The sequence below is a fragment of the Terrapene carolina genome, unplaced genomic scaffold (genome assembly GCF_002925995.2).
Source record: "Terrapene carolina triunguis isolate 2854851 unplaced genomic scaffold, T_m_triunguis-2.0 Scaffold211, whole genome shotgun sequence".
NCBI classification, from domain to species: Eukaryota; Metazoa; Chordata; order Testudines; family Emydidae; genus Terrapene; species Terrapene triunguis.
Genome location: NW_020664562.1, coordinates 29274020 through 29295475, shown reverse-complemented (window position 1 = coordinate 29295475; position 21456 = coordinate 29274020). Strand labels below are relative to the sequence as shown.

Below are 21456 nucleotides of genomic sequence, written 5' to 3'. Positions count from 1 at the left end.
TGTAAAACTTTTAACTACATTATGAAAATGGTAAATGCCAGCCCATGGATAAAAAAGAATTACAGGGTTGCAGAAATGAGCATAAAATAATTTTTACTATCATCCGGTGCTTTTTATCTTTGTGTGTTCATTACAGTACTAAGCATGAGAGGGAGAAATTGGGGTTAGTTTCCCCCCCCCCCTACACTTTTTGTATTTTGTACTATAGTGTTGTATGTTAGAAATTAACATTAGAATGTAATTTGACTACATTAGCATCAAATCCTCTTCTGAAACCTGCATAGCTTCCAAAAGACAATGCCTGCACCTAAAACGGTGCCGGTTTTTGTGAGAATCCTGGTAAGCATTAGTCTGAATATCTGCATATGCTCGCCCAAGTAGAGGTTTTACTCTAAAAAAACTGGCTTACTTGCCCCATTAACCAGAGGAAAAGAGTTGGAAAAAAAGACGGGGAGAAAAATTATCCAGTACCTGTGGGGAAGGACAAATGAGGATAATCTGTGTCACTTACTCAAATACTTTGATAATACTTAGCTTACATAGCTAGATAAGCACACCTGTGTGTTATTTACTCCTTTTCAGTGGTGAAATGGTTTACTTGAGTGCTTTGTACAGAGCACCCCACAGCGTCTGTTAACCAGGGTCTGCTTATGCTTAGGTTTGTCCTTTACCAAACTTACACTGCCATTCTCCCTATGCTGTGCCCTCACTTGCAACAAATAAAGTAAAATAAACATGTATGTGTTTTTATTCCAGCTTCCCCACCCCAGCCAGAAATGCAGCGGAAATCCTATTTAGTACGTAGCTGATTTCTTCTTCATGCTGTCACACTTCCCTTTTTTTGTTTGCATGCACAGCTAGAATTCATTGCAAGAATTTAGCCCAGGAAAATAAAAGAGAGATGGTCTACTTAAGATCATTCTTCGTCTGAGGACTAGAGACGATTTTCTTTTATATTAGATTTATAAGTAACACCTAAAATTACTATACGTGAAAGATATTAAAGAAAAAGGAATTATTTTATTTTGTGTTCTTTCTATACCTGACTACACTTTGTGTATAATTAGTTTCACTGTATCTCCTGTATAGAGCATAGCCAGTTAGATCATCAGTGTCCCCTGTTTTAATAGGTCTTTTCCACAACAATAAGGGAGAGAGAAACATTTTTTAAAAATAGGAAAATGTGTTTGTAAAACCACAAAATCGGCAGAGAAACTAGGGACAGATGAAATACCTGAAAATCCTTTTAACTCATGTTTTAATTGGCTTGATATCAAGTTTATGGTGTTCCTGTAGTACTGGCATTCACGTCAATAAACAAAGCACTAAAATAGGAATGAATTGTGGCAAGAGTAATCTATCTGATAAATTATCTGTGAATAATTAAGAATAGTTTAAAGTTTCCCCTTTCTAACATTTGGCTACTTTGAATTTTGAAAACATGAATACTAAAAGCAGCTAGATCAACACATTAAAAATTGTTAAAAGTGTGAGGTTGAAATCAGGAAAAATGAGGCTTACTTCAGCATACAAATCTAATATGCATCTATTGATATTGAATCAGATGAGATAATCCTATGAAGGAGATTGTGGGAGATACACTTTTTCTTGTAATTTAACAAATTTGAATGTTTATCCTTCAAAGCAATTATTAAATCTTAACGGTTTTAATCCTGAGAATCCTACAAGATTACAATGCAATAGGCAGCAGATATTACTTATGAATTATGACTTCATATTTATATGACAAATGGGAACGTTACTATGGAACATCTCCTTTTGCCATATTAATTACACAGCATTTAGCTTCCTAATGTTATGTTGACTTAGTAATTAGTAAGACTCAACAAATCATCAATATTATATTTTTCTCAACCCAGTAGTGTCAGAATTGTGGATAGTAATCAACTGTCTCAAAAAAAAAAAAATAACATTGAAAAAATGTATTCTTTCAAAATGTTTTTTTCATTCGGACCGGCCAAGGAGTGATGTAAATTTTGAGACCAGCAATGTGAGTCTGCAAACCAATTTCTGGGCTGCCTTAATAATGGTTTAAGAGTCAGAAAGATCTCTAACATTTAAGCAAATTGCTAAGGGCCAAATTCTGTTCTCATATGTGCACATCCATCTCCCATTTTTCTTCTGATTGTTAAAACCAACATCAAAGCAGGTCGATTTCTGGTTTCCCTTTGAGCTGAGTAAAGTGGGTGCTATTTTCCTTTAAAGGAATAATCTTAGGGGTTACTATCTTGCAAACGAAGGAGTCCTATACACAGTAGTAAGAAAATTGCCAGTGAGGCATACTTTACTTTTAAAAAGCCAGGTATGCAGTCGCATATCAGTCTGTCAGAGGGTTGTGCTTTGCAGGCAGGGGGAGATGTTCACCCTCTCTGCATGTGTTGACTGTTGTATTGTTACTATTTCTATAGCAACATTGATGTTGCAACAATGACTGCCGCACACCTCTTCAAACCTGAGCTCAACGGCCAAAGCTAATATTGGTTCTTTAGGGCTTTCTTTCTTGACAATTTTTCTTTTGGGATTAGGATAAGCTCAGTTTACCAACTGTTTAGGTATCATATCTAGCATGTAGTAAAGTATTAGTCATAGCAGGTAGTAAAGTATATGTATTTTTAAAATGTTGGATCCCAGGAATATAATGTTCTTGCTACTTTGTGTTGTCTATGTAACTTTCTAAGGCTAAATTAGAAAAAAACTAGCACTTAAATTGTGCTTGACATCTTCAGAGATGTTTGGCAGTCCTGCAAAGACTTATCTTCCTCCATAACTTTACTCACCGAGAGTCGTCCCAGTGACTGCATATAGAGCCTTGACTGCAATGGGACTTCTTCTAGTGTGTAAAGTTAATCATGTGCATAAGTTTTTGCAGGATCAGTGCTTTAATTAATTTCTGTTATCCCCACATCCCTGACAACTTATTTAAATTGATATTCCCATTTTACAGCTGAGGATACTAAAGCAGTGTGGATAAGTGACCTGTTGAAGACACAAAAGCAGTCGTTGTCAGAGCTGGAATTAGAATTTGGAAGTTGCTGACTTGAGTCAGATTCTCAAAGTATTAGTCCATGCCTCTTCCCATGTAAAGTAATGCTAATGCTTATATTTGAATTTGAATTTTTTCAAAAACATTGTGTACATACGTGTAATTTACATATTAATATTGGGAAAGTTAGCACGGCCATTGTGCATGTGAAAATGCAAGTGCATCGGATACTTCAATTGCAGGCCCATCAGGAGTATCTCTAAAGTTAGGCTCTGGGTCTGCAGTATTTTTTCTATTTAAAAGGATGTTGTTGCACTGCAACATGTGGGATATATATCTGCTTTGGCCATAACACATCCATCAGCCCCATCCAGTCTTCATTACCTGAGGCACAAGGGGTGGGGAAATGAGCAGGAACAGCATGAGAAGCAGCTACTCACTCAACTCAACTCAGTCTGCTTTCATCCCTCAAGTGGATGAAAACAGGCTGCTGTAGGCAGTATGCAGGACCATATTACCATGCAAGATAGAGCCCTATAAAGTATTTAATCAATTTGTCATCAGAGCAAGGCACAAAGAAATCTGATTTTCAGTTTCAAAAACATTTTAAAAATAGTTTTATTGCTTTATCTGTTTGTCAATTAACTGTTTTGTATGCTTGTGTCTTCTGTGTACTGATGATGACTGCTCAGTATTACATATTTACTTCATGAAAAGTTGTATTCACAAAAATATCCAGAATTAAGAATACATGGACAAAAATATTCTGATAACCTTAGAGTTTTGACCTGAACTTTTGTCCTCTTTGACATGCCATTGATTTTTTTATGGTACATTATTATACTTGTTAGATTATATGCTCAAAACACAAAGCTTTAGAAAGAGAAGTTAATAAATGGGAATTATTTACTATATCCGCTAAAAGGAACCGTATAGATTATATTTAAATACGACCTCCCCTTATTCAAGCTGTGTGAGCCATCTAATGTTAAAGTCATGCCAGTGTATGACTTTCCAAATTTCAGTACTACTTCAGTTTTCCAGTTCTGCCATGATATACCGCGCTTTTCATTTTAATGCTGGAGTATTTGTTCAAGTCCGCAGATTTTGCATTTTTAATCTTCCTTAGAACAGTGGTGAATAATGGCCCCTGGCAGGAGATAATGAAATTTTCTTAATTTATATTTTCAAGCAGAAGCCTCAATTGAAAATGGCATTCTATGGCCTGGAGACATAGCTCTAGTGCATGTTTCAGGGGAACTGTAATAATAATGCAATGCCAACAGTGACGGGGAATGATAGGACAGTGAAGAAGTAATTTAAGGAAGAAAAGAGAATGTACGAAAGCTTTATTGTAGCATATCTAATGATCTGCTGAAGATTCCCAATGGCTTTTGGAGCATGACAGAAGAAACTAATGTTATCTTGCCAAAACAGAAGCCCCTGCTTAATCAGCAGAATAAGACTATTGATTAAAACACCTCACACAATACATTACACGAGGAATCTCATCTCCATACTTTGCACTTGGTAAAGTATAATAATGAGCATAAGATAATCAAAAGAAGAGCAGAAGCAATTTGTTGGGAATTGTACAAGTCAAGATTAGAGTTTAAATGCAAACAAATTAGCATGGAAAGTACGGCTGTCTTTAAAGCTGAACACATGAAGGTAACATATAGTACAGGGAGAGATTTGTGGTGGGTAAAAATACTTGCTGCAGCCATACTGCTACTTGTTTCATTTACCATTTTCTCTCACTTTCATCTGATGTGTGAAGGGGCCATTCCTACATTTGTACAATCATCCTCCTGAGGTGAATAGAGTTCAACATTGTTCTGTAACTGTTAATTTAACTCTGTGTTTGATTTCAGATTACCATAAGTGACATCTCTGCATTATGAAAATTTAACCTTTTCATTCATACTAAAATGATAGCGAAAAGGCAGTGGTAGAGTACACAATTACACCTTAACATTATATTCCAGCAGGCTAGCGAACTACTTACATTTCCTCCTGGAAAATTCTTGCCTTTGTTAACATAACGGGCTAGGTAGTCATTCCTTCAGCACTGCAGTTAATCTCTGCTTAACTAGGGTTTCTAATTTAATTCATATACCAGTCTTTACAAATCAGTTATCACTGCATTTATATAAAGTCTTGCACAAATCAGGTTTATTTGCTTTTAAGTGACAAATTCATTGTATCATACGTCTTTGTAAATATTGTGGGTGCCTTAAATGTTACTGTTAATCCTTAATTATTTAGAGTGACAGTCTCTGGAGGCTAAAATTAATTTTTCTTGGTAATTATTAATATTTTATATACATTTTTATGTTGAAAATTTAAAAGGGTGTTATTCCTGTTCACTGGAAAAAATCTGAAATGTTCAGGAAGGAGTGGGATTCATTAAAAGTGTTTTTCTTTTAAATGCTTTTCTCAGCAAACTAGAAAATAATTAGAGCGCCATCCTTAATTCCTGATATAACATCTTACTTATTCTTGTACAATTAATAAAATGAAATAATAAAATAACAGTGAACTCCAGCTCCCTAGGAAGTCAGTGGAAGTTGCAGGTGAGTCATGCAGCCTAGGAATCAGACTCTTAAGAGTCTTAAGGATGCATAGTATCTCCCCTCTTTGTTCTCATTGTGGTGTATTTAACAAAGATTAAAAAAGCGGGAACTGCGTACAAAAGTGGTGGTTAGCAGAAATTAGTCTTTGTGCTCAGATGATGCTACACTGAGGGCTTGTCTAAACTTATAGTGCTGCAGCGGCAGCACTGAGTGATGATGCTACCTAAGCTGATGGGAGAACTTCTCCCATCGGTGTAGATCCTTCACCTCCTCGAGAGGTGGTAGCTGTGTTGAAGGAAGAATCCCTCCTGTCAACATAGCATTGGGGGTTAGGTCCATATAACTGTCACTCAGAGGTTTGGAAAATTCATATAAGTTGATAGTGTAGACCAAGAGGGGGGGAAGGATAGCTCAGTGGTTTGAGCATTGGCCTGCTAAACCCAGGGTTGTGAGTTCAATCCTTGAGGGAGCCACTTAGGGATCTGGGGCAAAATCAGTACTTGGTCCTGCTAGTGAAGGCAGGGGGCTGGACTTAATGACCTTTCAGGGTCTCTTCCAGTTCTATGAGATAGGTATATCTCCATATAAAAAAAAAATTTTTTTTCAGACTGTCTAGGCCTGTTAATTTTTAAGGGACCTTCCAATATAAAGTCCTAATGTGTTTTTAAAAATTAAAATTTTGGGATATATAAAAAATCAGAATTCTCAAATGAGCATCTGAAAAATATGTAAGGGAACTATAAATGTAGGTGGACACAGAACACTCAAGTACTCCCACATTCCAGGAAACTATACAAATTTAATGACTTGCCTATAGCTAGAACAATTTTAAAATAGATTTGGATAGATGGACCAAGCTAACATTATACTGGTTAGAAAAGACGACATCGGTTACAATGAATGTACTTCAAGTTAATTATTAATGACACTCCTTCTCTAATGGTGTCTAATACATTTTTACCAATTGGCAGTACCTTTATTTCCATATTTATTTGAGGTTGGAAAACCCTGTGAGCTAGCAGCTTTCACAATAGGGTTTCTCTGTCTCAACAGGATGGCAGGTGAAGGAGAAGAGAGCAAGACAGAGAGACTTTGTTGCACAGCTTCTAATAGTGTAATAGAATTTGGCTGTGTATCACACACTCGATTCTCATGGCATCTCAAAATGATGAAGTAGTAATTAGAGTGGTGACTATGTACGTTTGGTATTCCTTTTTCTACTTCCCCAGTCCCTCACACAATGCATAAGAGAACAGGAAGGCCCTAATTTGGAGAGTGCATGGAGGGCCAAAGGCACTTACACTGTGTGTTCTCCAGCATTGATTCATAAGAGTATATTTCCTCTCAGTAGCTCTCTATACAGAGCCTCAGCAATGTGTGGCTCAGCGACCAACAGGGATTGGGTATGAGTTGGGATAAGCCACACTTTGTAACTTGTTCTCCACACAATGTACGTTGTAGTTTGTGAAAGATATTGCATTGCATTGCCCCTTTGAGCAGCTGTAGCTAGTGCTCTGTGGTTTTCACTCAGAGAATCAGGATGCATATTGGACGGGCAGGCAGCCTTCAATAGCATGGCAGGTGTGTGGGGGAGGGGAGGGAGGGCAGCACAAAAGCAACAGGGGGTCTCCACATAGCTCCGTGAGGTGTTCTCATGGTTCAACAGACCATGCAAGAAATCCTGGCCATCCCCCAATCCTGTGCACAACCACCAGCTTCCTGGTATTCAGAGGAAAATGTACTTGTCTACTACTTCAAAAGCCACACTAGTGAAGTTAGTAGAGTCCTGGCTTCTGGGTTTACTTGGCCAGGAAAAAAGATGGCTCACTGTGACACACACAGTTCTGCACTACCATTTGAATGGTATAGTCCTCAAATAAGAAAAGTACGTTCCCATGATTTCTTAAGTTATACTTGCTTTACCAATTTAGAGATATTATGAATTAAAGAACAGAATGATCTCACACCTGTTTGTAGTGGATAGCTGTGGAAAAGCATTGACACAAGATGGATTACCTTAACTTGCGACCTCGTATTCAGGAGTGTGGGAACTCATAGTAATAGAGAAGTTGATATACAGCTGGAGTCAAAGGCTAGACTATTATTTTAAGTTCTGGCTTTCTGGCAACAAAATGGCAAATGAAATTTAATGTGGATAAATGTAAAGTAATGCACATTGGAAAAAATAACATACAATATGATCAGGAGTACTTGTGGCACCTTAGAGACTAACAAATTTATTAGAGCATAAGCTTTCGTGGGCTACAACCCACTTCTTCGGATGCATATAGAGTGAAACATATATTGAGGAGAAATATATACACATGTGTATATATGTGTGTATATATATCTCCTCAATATATGTTTCACTCTATATGCATCCGAAGAAGTGGGTTGTAGCCCACGAAAGCTTATGCTCTAATAAATTTGTTAGTCTCTAAGGTGCCACAAGTACTCCTGTTCTTTTTGCGGATACAGACTAACACGGCTGCTACTCTGATACAATATGATGGGGGCTAATTTAGCAACAACTAGTCAGGAAAGAGATCTTGGAGTCATCGTGGATAGTTCTCTGAAGACGTCCATGCAGTGTGCAGCGACAGTCAAAAAAGCAAACAGGATGTTAGGAATCATTCAAAAAGGGATAGAGAATAAGCCGGAGAATATCTTATTGTCCTTATATAAATCCACGGTACGCTCACATCTTGAATACTGCATACAAATGTGGTCTCCTTATCTCAAAAAAAGATATACTGACATTAGAAAAGGTTCAGAGAAGGGCAACTAAAATGATTAGGGGTTTGGAACGGGTCCCATATGAGGAGATATTAAAGAGGCTAGGACTTTTCAGCTTGGAAAAGAGGAGACTAAGGGGGGATATGATAGAGGTATATAAAATCATGAGTGGTATGGAGAAAGTGAATAAGGAAAAGTTATTTTCTTGTTCCCATAATATAAGAACTAGAGGCCACTAAATGAAATTAATGGGCAGCAGGTTTAAAACAAAAGGAAGTTCTGCTTCACACAGTGCACAGTCAACGTGTGGAACTCCTTGCCTGATGAGGTTGTGAAGGCTAGGGCTATAACAGGGTTTAAAAGAGAACTAGATAAATTCATGGAGGTTAAGTCCATTAATGGCTATTAGCCAGGATGGGTAAGGAATGGTGTCCCTAGCCTCTGTTTGTCAGAAGGTGGAGATGGATGGCAGAAGAGAGATCACTTGATCATTACCTGTTAGGTTCACTCCCTCTGGGGCACCTGGCATTGGCCACTGTCGGTAGACAGAATACTGGGCTAGATGGTCCTTTGGTCTGACCCAGTACGGCCATTCTTATGTTCTTTATTCAGTTTGCTAACAAACAAAACTCACCCATGAGAAGATGAGCCAAGCTCTTTTCTTTTTAGACACCAAACTATCTGACCTTTTACTTTCCTGTTTCTTTTCATAGGACACTTAAGAAAATAAAGAAAAACACCTTAAGTTTTGCATAGTTCTGGTGAAGCTATCTGATGATGTTGCCTTTCAAATGCCAACCTAATATCTCTTCTATATTTTTAAAACTGAACAACAGTCTAAAACAGTTGCCAGTTTTAACCATTACTATTTTTTGTCCAAAATAATGTAAAAAGCAGTTGTTCCTGTCTACCACGAAAGCTTTTGTGCAAAGTTCTATCAAATGGCACAATTCAGTAGGTTTCTAAAGTGATCTGTTAACTGTTTTAATAAAGAGCTTTTTTTTTTCTTCTTGGAGGTTATTTCAGTTTAAACAACTCTCTGATGATTCAGCAGTTTTAACTGTTATTTTAAAAGATCCTTATCAGGTCATTCTTTGAAGTGACTTCTACTTCCTATAATCCAACAGAGAAATAGCCATGTTTGCAATGGGAAGTTTAGTAATACATTGATTGTTCATTAAACTTTCATGAGTGTGAAAGTTCATGTTCTTGATCTGTAGTAACCCCTCAAAACAAAATCACAGCTCTCTTTTGGTACAGAAAACAAACATTCAGCAGCATGTAGATGTCTAAAGAGCAAGGGAATTGGTTCTGGCATAAGCAAAGCCACGTCAAAACTATTCATATTGATTACTTCATGTTATTTTAATATGCAAACGTCTCACATCAAAACAATGCTCCCTATTGATTTATTACATGCTTTATTGAGTATCAGTATGGAGCCAATGGGGTAGTTACCTCAATCAAAGGGGTGGAGTTAATATTTGGAGTAACATTGACTCCCAGATCTAAGGGTATGAAGCTTGAACTGAAATATTATCTTGAATCTTTATTTATGGATGTTAACTGATCTAATATTAATTATTTCTGTTTCCTTATTGATTGGATTGCCCAAGTTTGAAAGGAGTCTGCTCTGTATTACACTATTTTAGTATAAACTTGCAAACTAAAATCTCATTTTAAATTAATTAGCTTACTTCTTGTTCCACTTACAGGTGCAACAACCGAACACAGTGTATAGTAGTTACTGGGTCAGATGTGTTTCCTGACCCTTGTCCTGGAACGTACAAATATCTTGAAGTTCAGTATGAATGTGTTCCTTACAGTAAGTACAAACTTTTTTTGTTCTTGTTCACTTCCTCCAGCCTTCACACTTAATGCTGGAGCACTATTACATGCAAAAGAAGCATATGTTTATGGCCTACAGAACCATTATGCATGCAGAGCACTTACAGACTAGGGCCTCCAATTAGCTTCACGAAGTGTGGAAGGAAGCCATAGTGTGATGCTGGCCAAGTGTCTGTCTGTGTTCTTAAGTGTTTGGCTTTTAAGGCTACTGTTTTTCAAGAAACAAACTTGAATTAGCTATTCAGTAGGCTAGATAGAAATTTGTTCTTTTGCCCAGTACCAGTTGCTGACAAATTGGTTTGGCTCACAGTTTTCTAAAGAAGGAATTGACTTCAATTTTAATCATTATCAACTTGAAAGGCTACCTGCTGTGTGGTTACTTTGGGTGTATGACAGAACCCACTACAGAGGTATCGGAGGCAAGTGTCTCAGTTATTATTAAATTTTGAAAGAAAGCTTTGTGCTTTCAGGTTCAGGAGCACATTCACAAGTGCACATGAATTCAGAATTAATAATTTATCATTAAATTGATAAAATATCACTTAGTATCACATAGGAAAAAGAAATAGACATTCATCTTTAACATAAATAAAACAATTTGTTTTATGACTGGAAATAATCTTTCAAAAAGAATATTTTAAAATTTAATACTCAGAATGAAAAATCAGTAGTCCGTGGCACTACAGCAGTTTTGCATAATGTCCTTTCTAATGCCAGAATTCAGTAGTATTTAAAATTATAATGAAAATTGTTTTTTTAAACTGAAGAGTGTTTAAGTTTTTAAAGGTTCTACTAATTCAACACTTCCAACTGTTTTCATTTCCTCTTAAGGTCACTTTTTGGAGTGACTTCTCCCTCTTCCTTTAATCAAGCAGAGAAATGGCCATGCTTACAGTGTGAAGTTTAGCAATACAGTGATTGATCCATAAATTGTTCCAGTTGTTAAGGTTAATGTTCTTGATCTCAAACCAAAACTTTCATTTGGACAGGAAACAAAGCTTGTCTCAGATGCAAAAAACTGTCAAGTAGCAGAAGATACACATCGGAAACACAAGGGAATGAGTTCTGGCATAAGTAAAGCCATGTCAAAACTGTCCATATTGGTTTTTGCACATTATTTTGAAATGCAAACTTCTTAAATCAAAACAGTGCTCTATATTGCTTCACTACATTAGCTTTATTCAGCATCCGTTAAAGGCCAAACACAAATCACCTTCTGTTTTCATCACTGCTGTGTATTGCTGTGTCGTGAAATGGATGCTTTATGATTTTTTTCTATACCTTTTGTAGGTTGGATGCCTACTTTATACACTACTCCTTGGTACTGTTCCTCCCGTGTGTAATATTGGTGACCCGTTGTAACCTTTCTTCTTGTCCCACTTTTGAGGAGTTATGTTTTGTCCCGATCTAACCAATATTATTTTGTTTAATTAAAGTCACTTTTACTTTAGCACAATTTCTGTTCCCAAATTCCTAGAAAAAGTGCAGTGCATCTTATTCCAAAGCATGAGGTCAATCAAAAGCCAAGAGGTTATTTTTCCGTGGAGCCAGTTCCAGTAGGCCAATCTATAGAGAAAAGTATTATGCAAATATTATCAAACTTTAAAACAATTTTCTATGCTGTTTTAGGGAGACGTGTGGATATTCTTCTGATTGGGTATTCCTATCTACAGGGACTTTTTCTTTCAGTTATCAGAAGTATAGTGCCACAACGCAGCCTACGCTGATCTCTAACTTGTAGCCGTTCTATTCCTTAAAATGTTTGCTTTGTTTAATTCCATTGACGCCCCCCGTGAATTATTCTGTGTTAGTGTAACTCTGGACATATATATATATATATATATATATTTTTTTTTTTTTCCCAAAGTGAAGATTAGGAAGTTGTAACTGCAGCTTGCTCAGTGGTGACACCAGGAGTAGTTACAACGTTGTCACAGGAATTATCCTATTGGCAACCCCCAGAAGCTTTGATGAATCAGTCCAGATAAGCTTTACCATTCAAATGCTTATCCTAACCTTGTGATGTCTCACTATCCCTTCCCATTTTTTCTCTTCCCTCTTACTACTTCCCAACATCTATCCCTATATTTCCAAAACTACTTCTCTCTGATGCCCAACAAAAATACATTTATCAGTTCTAGTGTTCTCTCCCTACTGGGCTGTGTGTGACTGCTCTATATGAATCTTCAGTGCTCTGGGCCCTTTGTGGCACTTAAAAACTCAGCGCTGGCATGTAGAATGCCTGAAATCCCAAGGTTTGTAAATTGCAGTTGGTCCAACATAAGAGTTGGACTCATGTTAGATCCCCTAGGAAGGATTTCAGAAAGGTCGTTTAGGCCTTTTGGAGGTCTAGGTGAGGGAAGAGATTACTGATCCTACATTTCAAACCTAAAACCAAAAAAAAGTTCTTATTCCTGTCCTTATTTTTCTGAACTGGTCTCTTTTCCCTATCCCTTCACCCCCCAAATCTTTAATTATCACAAGATTTTGTTTTTTAAAAAAGCTATGAAATCTCATGGTTACTTCCATTCTGTCCATGAGAGAGTAAACATGGTTGATAGTGAGAGATTTTGTGGTAAAAGTTATAGCTCTCTCTCACACATAGAATTTAATGTCTCACCCTTGTATAGTGTGTGGCATACTAACTTTTCCATGTCTTGCTGGCCTTCATAAATACATATAGTACCTTGCTGACCATGCATATTGCTAGAGCTCCCTGGGTTCTGTGTTCATGGTCCTCATAACAAAATCCTTTATGAGAAACTTATTTTGTTTGCCTCTCAAAATTCATATCTATTGCTGATATTTTTCTAATCCTCTTCAATAAAAACGATCTTTTGGGATGCCCAGGTGAATCGCCATTAAAAATGGAATTCTAAACAAATTTGATATGCATTGCTTTGTCCTAAAATTAGAGTGTTATTGATTGAATTACAGAGAAATTGAGAGTGCCCTACTTGACATTTCTCTCAATTATGCTGCACAATATATGTTGATACTTTGATTGAATAACAGAAGTCAGCCCTTGTAGGATTAATAAGCACATCAGAAGCACTACTTTCTACATCTATGCATGAAATTTTATTTTAAGCCTTATTTGGACTCAGGAATTCAATGGAAAACATTTTAAAAGTGTTTTATTTTCTCTCTCTATTGATTGGACTTTGAAGCATTTGTTTACTTCAGTAAGCCCATCTGTCCCTGAAAAGCGTACAGCTGTACACCAATGTACTCAGAGCAGACATGCCATTAATGATTTTTGTTATCCATGTCTTTTCACAACTGCCCTACTATTACTGATTCTAAGCAGGTACAATATTGTTCTTTGCTGAGGAATAAGCTCATGCATCATAGTTCACAGATGGAATCATCTGAAAGTCACTATCAGAATTGTGGCAACCTAGAAATTCTGTTCTGTTTACTTTGATAAGTCCATAACTACAAATAGCAGGAAAATAAGTGTGTTATCTGAAGATGTATAAATGAACAAGGCTAGGAAAAATACCATTCATTTCAAAAACATTAACCAAAAGAAAGTTTCTAAATTGTCCCCTGAAGAAATATTAGATGGGTTCAGTCAGTGCTGTTCTCACATAATAACACAGGTAATGTTGTTAAATGAAACCAAAAATCCACAACCTTTTGTGGAAGAAAGAAATATGTTTCCTAGATAATACCATAATACTGAAGGTGTAATAGCTGTACAGGTAGTTTTCATACGCTTCTTTGGTATCAACAGATACTGTTATAAAGGAGTGGTACAACTGGCATTGTCCAGGTCATTTATTGAAACTGAAGGAACATACTTCAAAAGTCCCACTGACAGTGTGAACTGGTTTTTATGGCTAGTAATTATTGGGAGGCTATTTACTGGTTGGACTTTGGTTGTAACACCCTTCATGTAACTACATAATCTATTCCTTTAAACTTCTTTGGGAAAGAATTGCTTCAGTAATGTAACAACTCTGCTAATCAGGTTTGTTTTATGAAGCACTTTCCTTTAATGGTGTGTGTGGTGGTGGAGATGGTATTTGTTTTCAATGCTTGGTATGATTGTCTTTACATACTAGCTTGCTGTTTCGGGCTTAGTCGATGATGCTGGAGAATGCCTGAATGAGCTAAATGTTAATTTTTTTCTTCTCTTTTCTTCTTGCTTACTGTGCTTTTGCTTCTTCCTTCTAGATATTTTCGCTTGTTCCTTTTACTCTGATTTTGCAGTTCTAGACTGAGAAGTTACAGTATTCTCAAGATTAACATTCTGGGGGGGGAGGGGGAATCCCCAAGGAAAACTAAAGGCAATGAGCCACTTCACTTACAAGAAAGAAAAACAGAACACTGACCTGGGGATTATAAGCACGCGCCCACACATGCGCTCGCTCACACACGCCCACACATCCCTACCTGTGTATAATATATATTAATATTTCATTTTAAAAAAACAACTTGATAGGAATATACATTGCATTTGGGAAGGGTATGTATATCATGCATTAGTGAAGTCATTCATTATTTATTCAGGTTCACTAAGTGAAACTACATGCCAACATATCGGTGTTGCCTCCTTAATCTACTAAAATGATTGATCCATGTTCACTTATGTAACTTTAGAATCTTTCTCCTGCTAGGTTTTCCTGTTGTCTGTTTCTCTTTTCCAATATAGTGCAGTTCTTATTCTCCCTATATTTAGCATCTGTTACTAATTTAATCTTAGATTAATAGTCAATTTATGTTAATCTTCTTTCTTTTTTCCTTGCACTTTTTTATTTTTCTTCCGATGCTTAAAATAGAAGTGGAGCAAAAAGGTAAATAACGTATACAGTCCAAACCCCAGCTCCTTGTTATGTGCCTTATGGATGTTAACCTCTTCCCTTCCCCTACCCACAACACTCTGATATTATGATAATCAGCAGGATCTCATAAGTACACCTCATAAAGAAGTCGACTGTTTGCAGTAAAGAGACTTGGTTGCTTAAAGTAGGTGGTGGGATATAGTGTCTGAAAAACTTGGGGCTGGAGGGGAGATTCCCTTGCTTTCTCTCTTTCCCTGTCTTTCTCTCATCCTTGGGTACTTTCCTGTTAATAAAATGTCATCTTGCCTGGCTTCCAGAACCCACTCCATAGCATGCCTTGGTTACAGGGTTTCCTGGTCTGTTTCATTCATTGCTTTGGTTGTGTTTTGTTTTCTCTGCTCCTAATTGCTTTCTCTATATACCTGATGATTTGTTTTGTTTCTTTATTTTTAATCGAGGCACCTCCTTTTTCAGCCTCACCACTTCTTAAAGTTCTAAACAATTTGATGTGATTTTTTACTGAAATGATCTACCGCACTACTACACACCAGTTAAAAGCTCTGGAGCCTAAATGCTGTATTCACTAAAGTCTAAGATGAAAATGCAAGAGTAGCTCTACATTTTTAGATGTACATGTGTGCTATTGAGCCTTGGTCTGTACTAGTGAAAACAGTTCCCATCCACTTTACATACCGGTACAATAAGGACATGGTAACTTTAAGAAAAGTGGATGATAAAGAGTGATAATTGCAATTATTATCAAATTAAATGAATCTTTTCTTCCTGACACAGTCATTATGACTTACCTAGTCTGTTTGGTTGCATGAATGTTTTAATTTGACATAATTCTTGTCTTACTTCTCTCTGTGACTGTTAGTTTTTGTTTGCCCGGGGACGTTGAAAGCAATTGTGGACTCACCATCTTTATATGAAGCTGAACAAAAGGCAGGTGCTTGGTGCAAAGATCCTCTCCAGGCTGCAGATAAAATATACTTCATGCCATGGACTCCATATCGCACTGATACTTTGATAGAATATGCTTCTTTAGAGGACTTCCAAAATGGACGCCAACAGACAACTTACAAACTTCCAAATAGAGTGGATGGCACTGGATTTGTGGTCTATGATGGTGCTGTATTTTTTAACAAAGAAAGAACCAGGAACATTGTAAAGTTTGACTTGAGGACTAGAATTAAAAGTGGAGAGGCCATTATCAATTATGCTAACTACCATGACACTTCTCCATACAGATGGGGAGGAAAGACTGATATTGATTTAGCAGTTGATGAAAATGGTTTATGGGTAATTTATGCAACGGAACAAAACAATGGAATGATAGTTATTAGCCAATTGAATCCATATACTCTTCGCTTTGAAGCAACATGGGAAACCACATATGACAAACGGGCAGCATCCAATGCTTTTATGATATGTGGAGTCCTCTATGTAGTCCGATCAGTGTATCAAGACAACGAAAGTGAAACTGGCAAGAATGCAATTGATTACATTTACAACACCAGGTTAAGCAGAGGAGAATATGTAGAAGTTCCCTTCCCCAACCAGTACCAGTACATCGCAGCAGTGGATTACAACCCAAGAGATAACCACCTGTATGTGTGGAACAACAACTTCATTCTTCGATACTCTCTAGAGTTTGGCCCACCTGACCCAGCCCAAGGTAAGCATTTGCTTTTCCTTCTGCAGTCCACTTGTATCATCGTTAATATAACATATATTCTGACATTTTTGTTTATAGACCTTGATTTTGGCAGAAGGGCAAGGATTTTTTAGGTACTCAGTACACATGGCAGTGTTACTTTATGTTAGTATGACACACATTGAAGTGCCTACTTTGTAGCTCTAAATCACAGGAGAATTATTTTATTAGGAATAAATGCTTGTATTTGTGTCATCTTTACTAGAGGAGATCTGTTGAAATAAGACTTATTTCATTCATTTTGAGCCAGAAACCTATTAGCATTTGTGCTCTGCTTCCTGACTTTTAATTGATTACAGTATACCTGCAGACCTTTTAACTTCTTGGCACCAGCAGTTGAAGGAGATGTGTGCTAGGAGGTCTTGGGGGGACTGATGGGGTTAATGTGCAATGCCAGGTATAAATGTTCTAAAGTTTTTCCATCCTGCTTGCACTGTCTCCAGTATCTGCTTAGACAAGATTATCCTATATCTTTCTAGCAGATGATGACATTGTGGAATTACACATTAGTCTTCCAGGTAAGTCTGTAACAATTGCAATCAATCTGAAATGAGCACAACTATCTGCATCAGCTCTCTTCCTCCCTCCCCCTCTTCCTTCCCCCAAAAGAGGCCTTTAGGGACACAGATCTCATAAGAAATGACTTCAACAAGTATGAACCACAAAGTTAATACCTAGAGATAGAGTAAATTCATGAAGAACTACTCTGTGTGGAACATTTTGGAAAGGGAGATACAGGGAGAGGGAAGAATTTTGACAAGCTTTTTTATCATTGAAGGCAAATGTTTCACTTCTCATGTCATTAATGTGTACATTTAGTAACTTTTTTTCCCACTTCAGAAAGTCTTACAGTAAGGTCTTGTCTACTATGCACAAAAGTTGTACCACTTCAGTTATACTAGTATAGTCAAAGCGGTACCATTCCCACTAGTGCGAACACAGTTATATTGGTATAAAGGTGCTTTTTACCAGTATAACTATTCTTAGTATGGGAAGGAGAACAAGCTATGCTGGTATAAGGTACCTTCGTACTGCTATTACTGCTTCCACACTAACGGTTGTACATGTATAACTATTTTGATAAAAAAAATCCCACCTCGTCACTGACATAATTATATTGGTACAAAAACTGTATGTAGACCAAGCCTTAGATTGTTTTTGGATTGTTGTTATATGTTGTAATTGTATGCTGCAGAACGTTTAACGATGATGGGGTCAATTGGAAAACAGATGCTGGTTCTAAGTATTTTATGGGACTGGGGCAACTGCCCTAGTGTTCGTTTCACTGTTGGAGCTCTAGTCAAACAGAAGGTGAGTGAAGCAAGAGCTTGAAAGGGAGTAAAAAGCTTTTTGAGCTCTTTGCTAATTCTACTCTTCCCTTCCTTAGATAGAACACAGTGTTTTCACTGTTCGTCCATGAAGGTATCTTTAGAAAATTTTGGTGGTGGTTTGAGAGTCTGTGTGTAATTATCCTGTTGCAGTTCTAAGCTCAGTGGAAGACAGTGACTGTATATTGATTTTTAATTTTATTTTACTACAGACACACAAATAAATCTATGTACTTGTTTCTCTTAGCGACTGGCTGAACAAGAAGTAGGACTGAGTGGACTTGTAGGCTCTAAAGTTTCACATTGTTATGTGTTTGAGTGCAGTTATGTAACAAAAAAATCTACATTTGTAAGTTGCACTTGCATGATAAAGAGACCGTACTACAGTACTTGTATGAGGTGAATTGAAAAATACTATTTCTTTTGTTTATCATTTTTACAGTGCAAATATTTGTAATAAAAATAATACAAAGTGATCAGTGTACACTTTATAGTCTGTGTTGTAATTGAAATTGATATATTTGAAAATGTAGAAAAACATCAAAAATATTTAATAAATTTTAATTGGTATTCTATTGTTTAACAGTGTTATTAAAACTGCGATTAATTTTTTGAGTTAATCTCGTGAGTTAACTGCGATTAATCGACTGCCCTAATATATATAACCTTATATATAACACATACATATATACACATAAGAACTAAAAATAAATTTTACCTCATCTCCTTCAATGTAAAAGTATGTCTGCAGCTGAGATCATTCTTCCCAGATTGGGTAGATGGATTTGTGTTAGCGAGCATGCTAAAAATAGCAGTGTAGCCTGGGCACTGGCTCAGTCTAGCCACCTGGGTGTGTATCCGGGGGGGTCAGAGCAGTTTTGTACTCAGCTAGCCCGAGCTGCTTGTCAGTGGGTATTTTTAGCTAGCTCGAGAAGAGCTAGCACGAGTCTGTCTATCCGTGCTGGGAAGCACTCTCTGAGCGTCAGTGTAAACATACCCTAAGCCAGCTCCCCATAGTTAAAGAAACAGCACATTGAAGAGGGACATAAGCTGCCTAATATGAATGCCCTTTAAATACACAAAAATAAAGTCATACCGGGATTAGGAAGACAGCCCTTAAAACCAATATTTTGTTTGTATAAAATACTCAGATGACTTTAGTGTCAGCATAATATTAAATTAATCTGTGAAAATTGACCATCAGTTTTCTTATTACAGTACAATGTGATTGTGGTGTCTTGATGTGTAAGACACTTATTGGTAGACTGGAGGTCAAATTTTGAGATCATTGGTGGTTTTTTGGGGGGGGGGGGGGGGTTTGTAGTTGCACAAGATCATTTATAACAACTGTCAATGCACACTTTATATGTGGAACTCATTTTCAGAGGGTGTTGTGATGGCCAAAAGTATAACTGGGTTCAAAAAAGAATTAGGTAAGTTCAGGGAGGATAGGTCCACCAATGGTTATTAGCCAATATAGTCAGGGATGCAACCTCATGCTCTGGGTGCCCCTAAACATCTGTCTGGCAGAAGCTGGGACTGGATGTTGGAATGGATCACGTGATAATTGCCCTGTTCTGTTCATTCTCTCTGAAGGATCTGACACTGGCCACTGTCAGAAGACAGGATACGGGGCTAGATGGACTATTTGTCTGACTCAGTATGGCCATTCTTATGTTCTTAACTGCCTATTCATAAAGTGGGGTGTTGTTTCTACATCTTTTAATCATAGCACCTTGGTGTTTTGCTGCCTTGTCCTAAAATACCCTAGTATCAGGCATTTAATGATGTCATAGAGTTAGTGCTGTAAAAGCAGACGTCCTGGCTTTGACTTCTTCTGTTGGAATGGTTAATTTGGGGCCATTATGGAAAATTTAGCAATCTGTGTCACTTCTCTTTGGAATGGGAGCAGTAATGACTCTCTCTGATCCCTCTGTCACCTGTCTATCTGCTGTCTTGACTCTGTCAATGCTTGGCTACACCATAACTTCCAAATGCTGAGTGTTTCAAAGACTGAAGTCCTCCTGGGTAAAAAGACTTCTTTGTCATATCTGACTCACACTCCTGAAGTCAGACATTCACATTACTCCCAAGGCCAAAAATCTTGGACTCGTTCTTGACCTCAGACCTATGTTTTCCTTCTTCAGATGTCTTCCTTATGTTTAATTCTGCCTATTGCAATCTCTAGAATATTGCCAGTATTTGACCTTACTTTGACCCTGCCTTTGCTGAAACCTTTATCCATACTTTAATCACAATCTCTCCTATTGCAATTGTCTATTTTACAATTTTCTTCAATCCTTCAGGGAATTCAGAATGTTGTGACCAAAGTACTCTCTTGCACCAAGAAACAGACTGATATCACATCGGCCTTTTCTCTCCTTCACAGTCCCTTCCTTTGACTTCATCCTTTGTATGCTATTTTCACCCTCTCTGCACTTATGGGAATTACTGTACAAAGTTCTGTAAAGTATTCTCTATGCTACCACTCCCTCCACAGCACTTTGATACTTCGTATGATTGAACACCACATAAAAACTGTGTAGGAATGTGGTTTCTTGGGTTAAGTGAAAAGATAAGTTTTTAAAAAGTTATATTCCTAAATTCGTAACAAAATATATTTTGACTTAAAATAACAAAGAGATGCAACTCAAAACAAGTGTGTAAACCATACCAGATTCTTCTTTACTTGCCTGGCAAGCCGTGTGGGTGAGGATACTGCATTTTTTCAGATTTAAAAATTTTATTAAGATGATGATAAAAAAAAAAGTGAACGGTACAGAGTTTAAGCATAGAAGTTTCTGGTTATCAGGGAATAACACACAGATTATCGAGGGTGCAAAGTTTGGTTTAAGATCGGGTGGCATAAGGAATACATAATCTGCAATATCCCTGATTGGGGGTAAAAGGTTGATGGGGCAAAGTACAGACATTGAGATGTGAGGGTATGAAGTTCATAGAGTGGCTATGTTCGGGTGTGGAGTATAATGAGTGGATATGATGATGAGGATGGATTGACCCTCATTTGGTGAGATTTAATGTTCAGGGAGTTTATGGTTCCAGTTCATATGATCCGACGGAGAAAGTCTCTTGGTCCCTTTCTCATAGTCGAAGAACGATGTCACTCTGGCTCACGTCTCCTGGTACTGTCGGTGGCCAGTGATGTGCTTGATGTAGATGTCCCTGGACCATGGGATGGTGTCTGAGACCATGAGGCGCCGCATGAGCCATGCATAGCGTCGACCGATCCCGCAGGTCCGCAGCACATGCTCGTTGCAGGGGTCCCAGGCGCCCAGGGCTCTGACGATCAGGACATCCATCTGCACCTCGTAGCCCTTCACTCTCAGAGTGTCGGCCAGGGGGGCGTACTTTTCCAGCTTACGATCTCGGGCTTCACAAAATACCGGGGTCCTGTTCTCAAAGGAGACCGTGACGTCAATGAGGATGATCTTTTTCT

At 37.5% G+C, this 21456-nt stretch overlaps 1 protein-coding gene across 9 annotated transcripts in view; it reads left to right on the top strand.

Annotated features, from left to right (window-relative positions):
* The window catches only part of LOC113404972 (adhesion G protein-coupled receptor L2), a 184469-nt gene that overhangs the window by 113659 nt on the left and 49354 nt on the right, over window positions 1-21456 (top strand). For all 9 annotated transcript variants that reach the window (XM_029912402.1, XM_029912401.1, XM_026655838.1 and 6 more), the window contains exons 4-5: window positions 10032-10141; window positions 15832-16632. In XM_029912402.1, the coding sequence (XP_029768262.1) occupies window positions 10032-10141; window positions 15832-16632 (911 nt within the window). The remainder of the gene's footprint in view (window positions 1-10031; window positions 10142-15831; window positions 16633-21456) is intronic.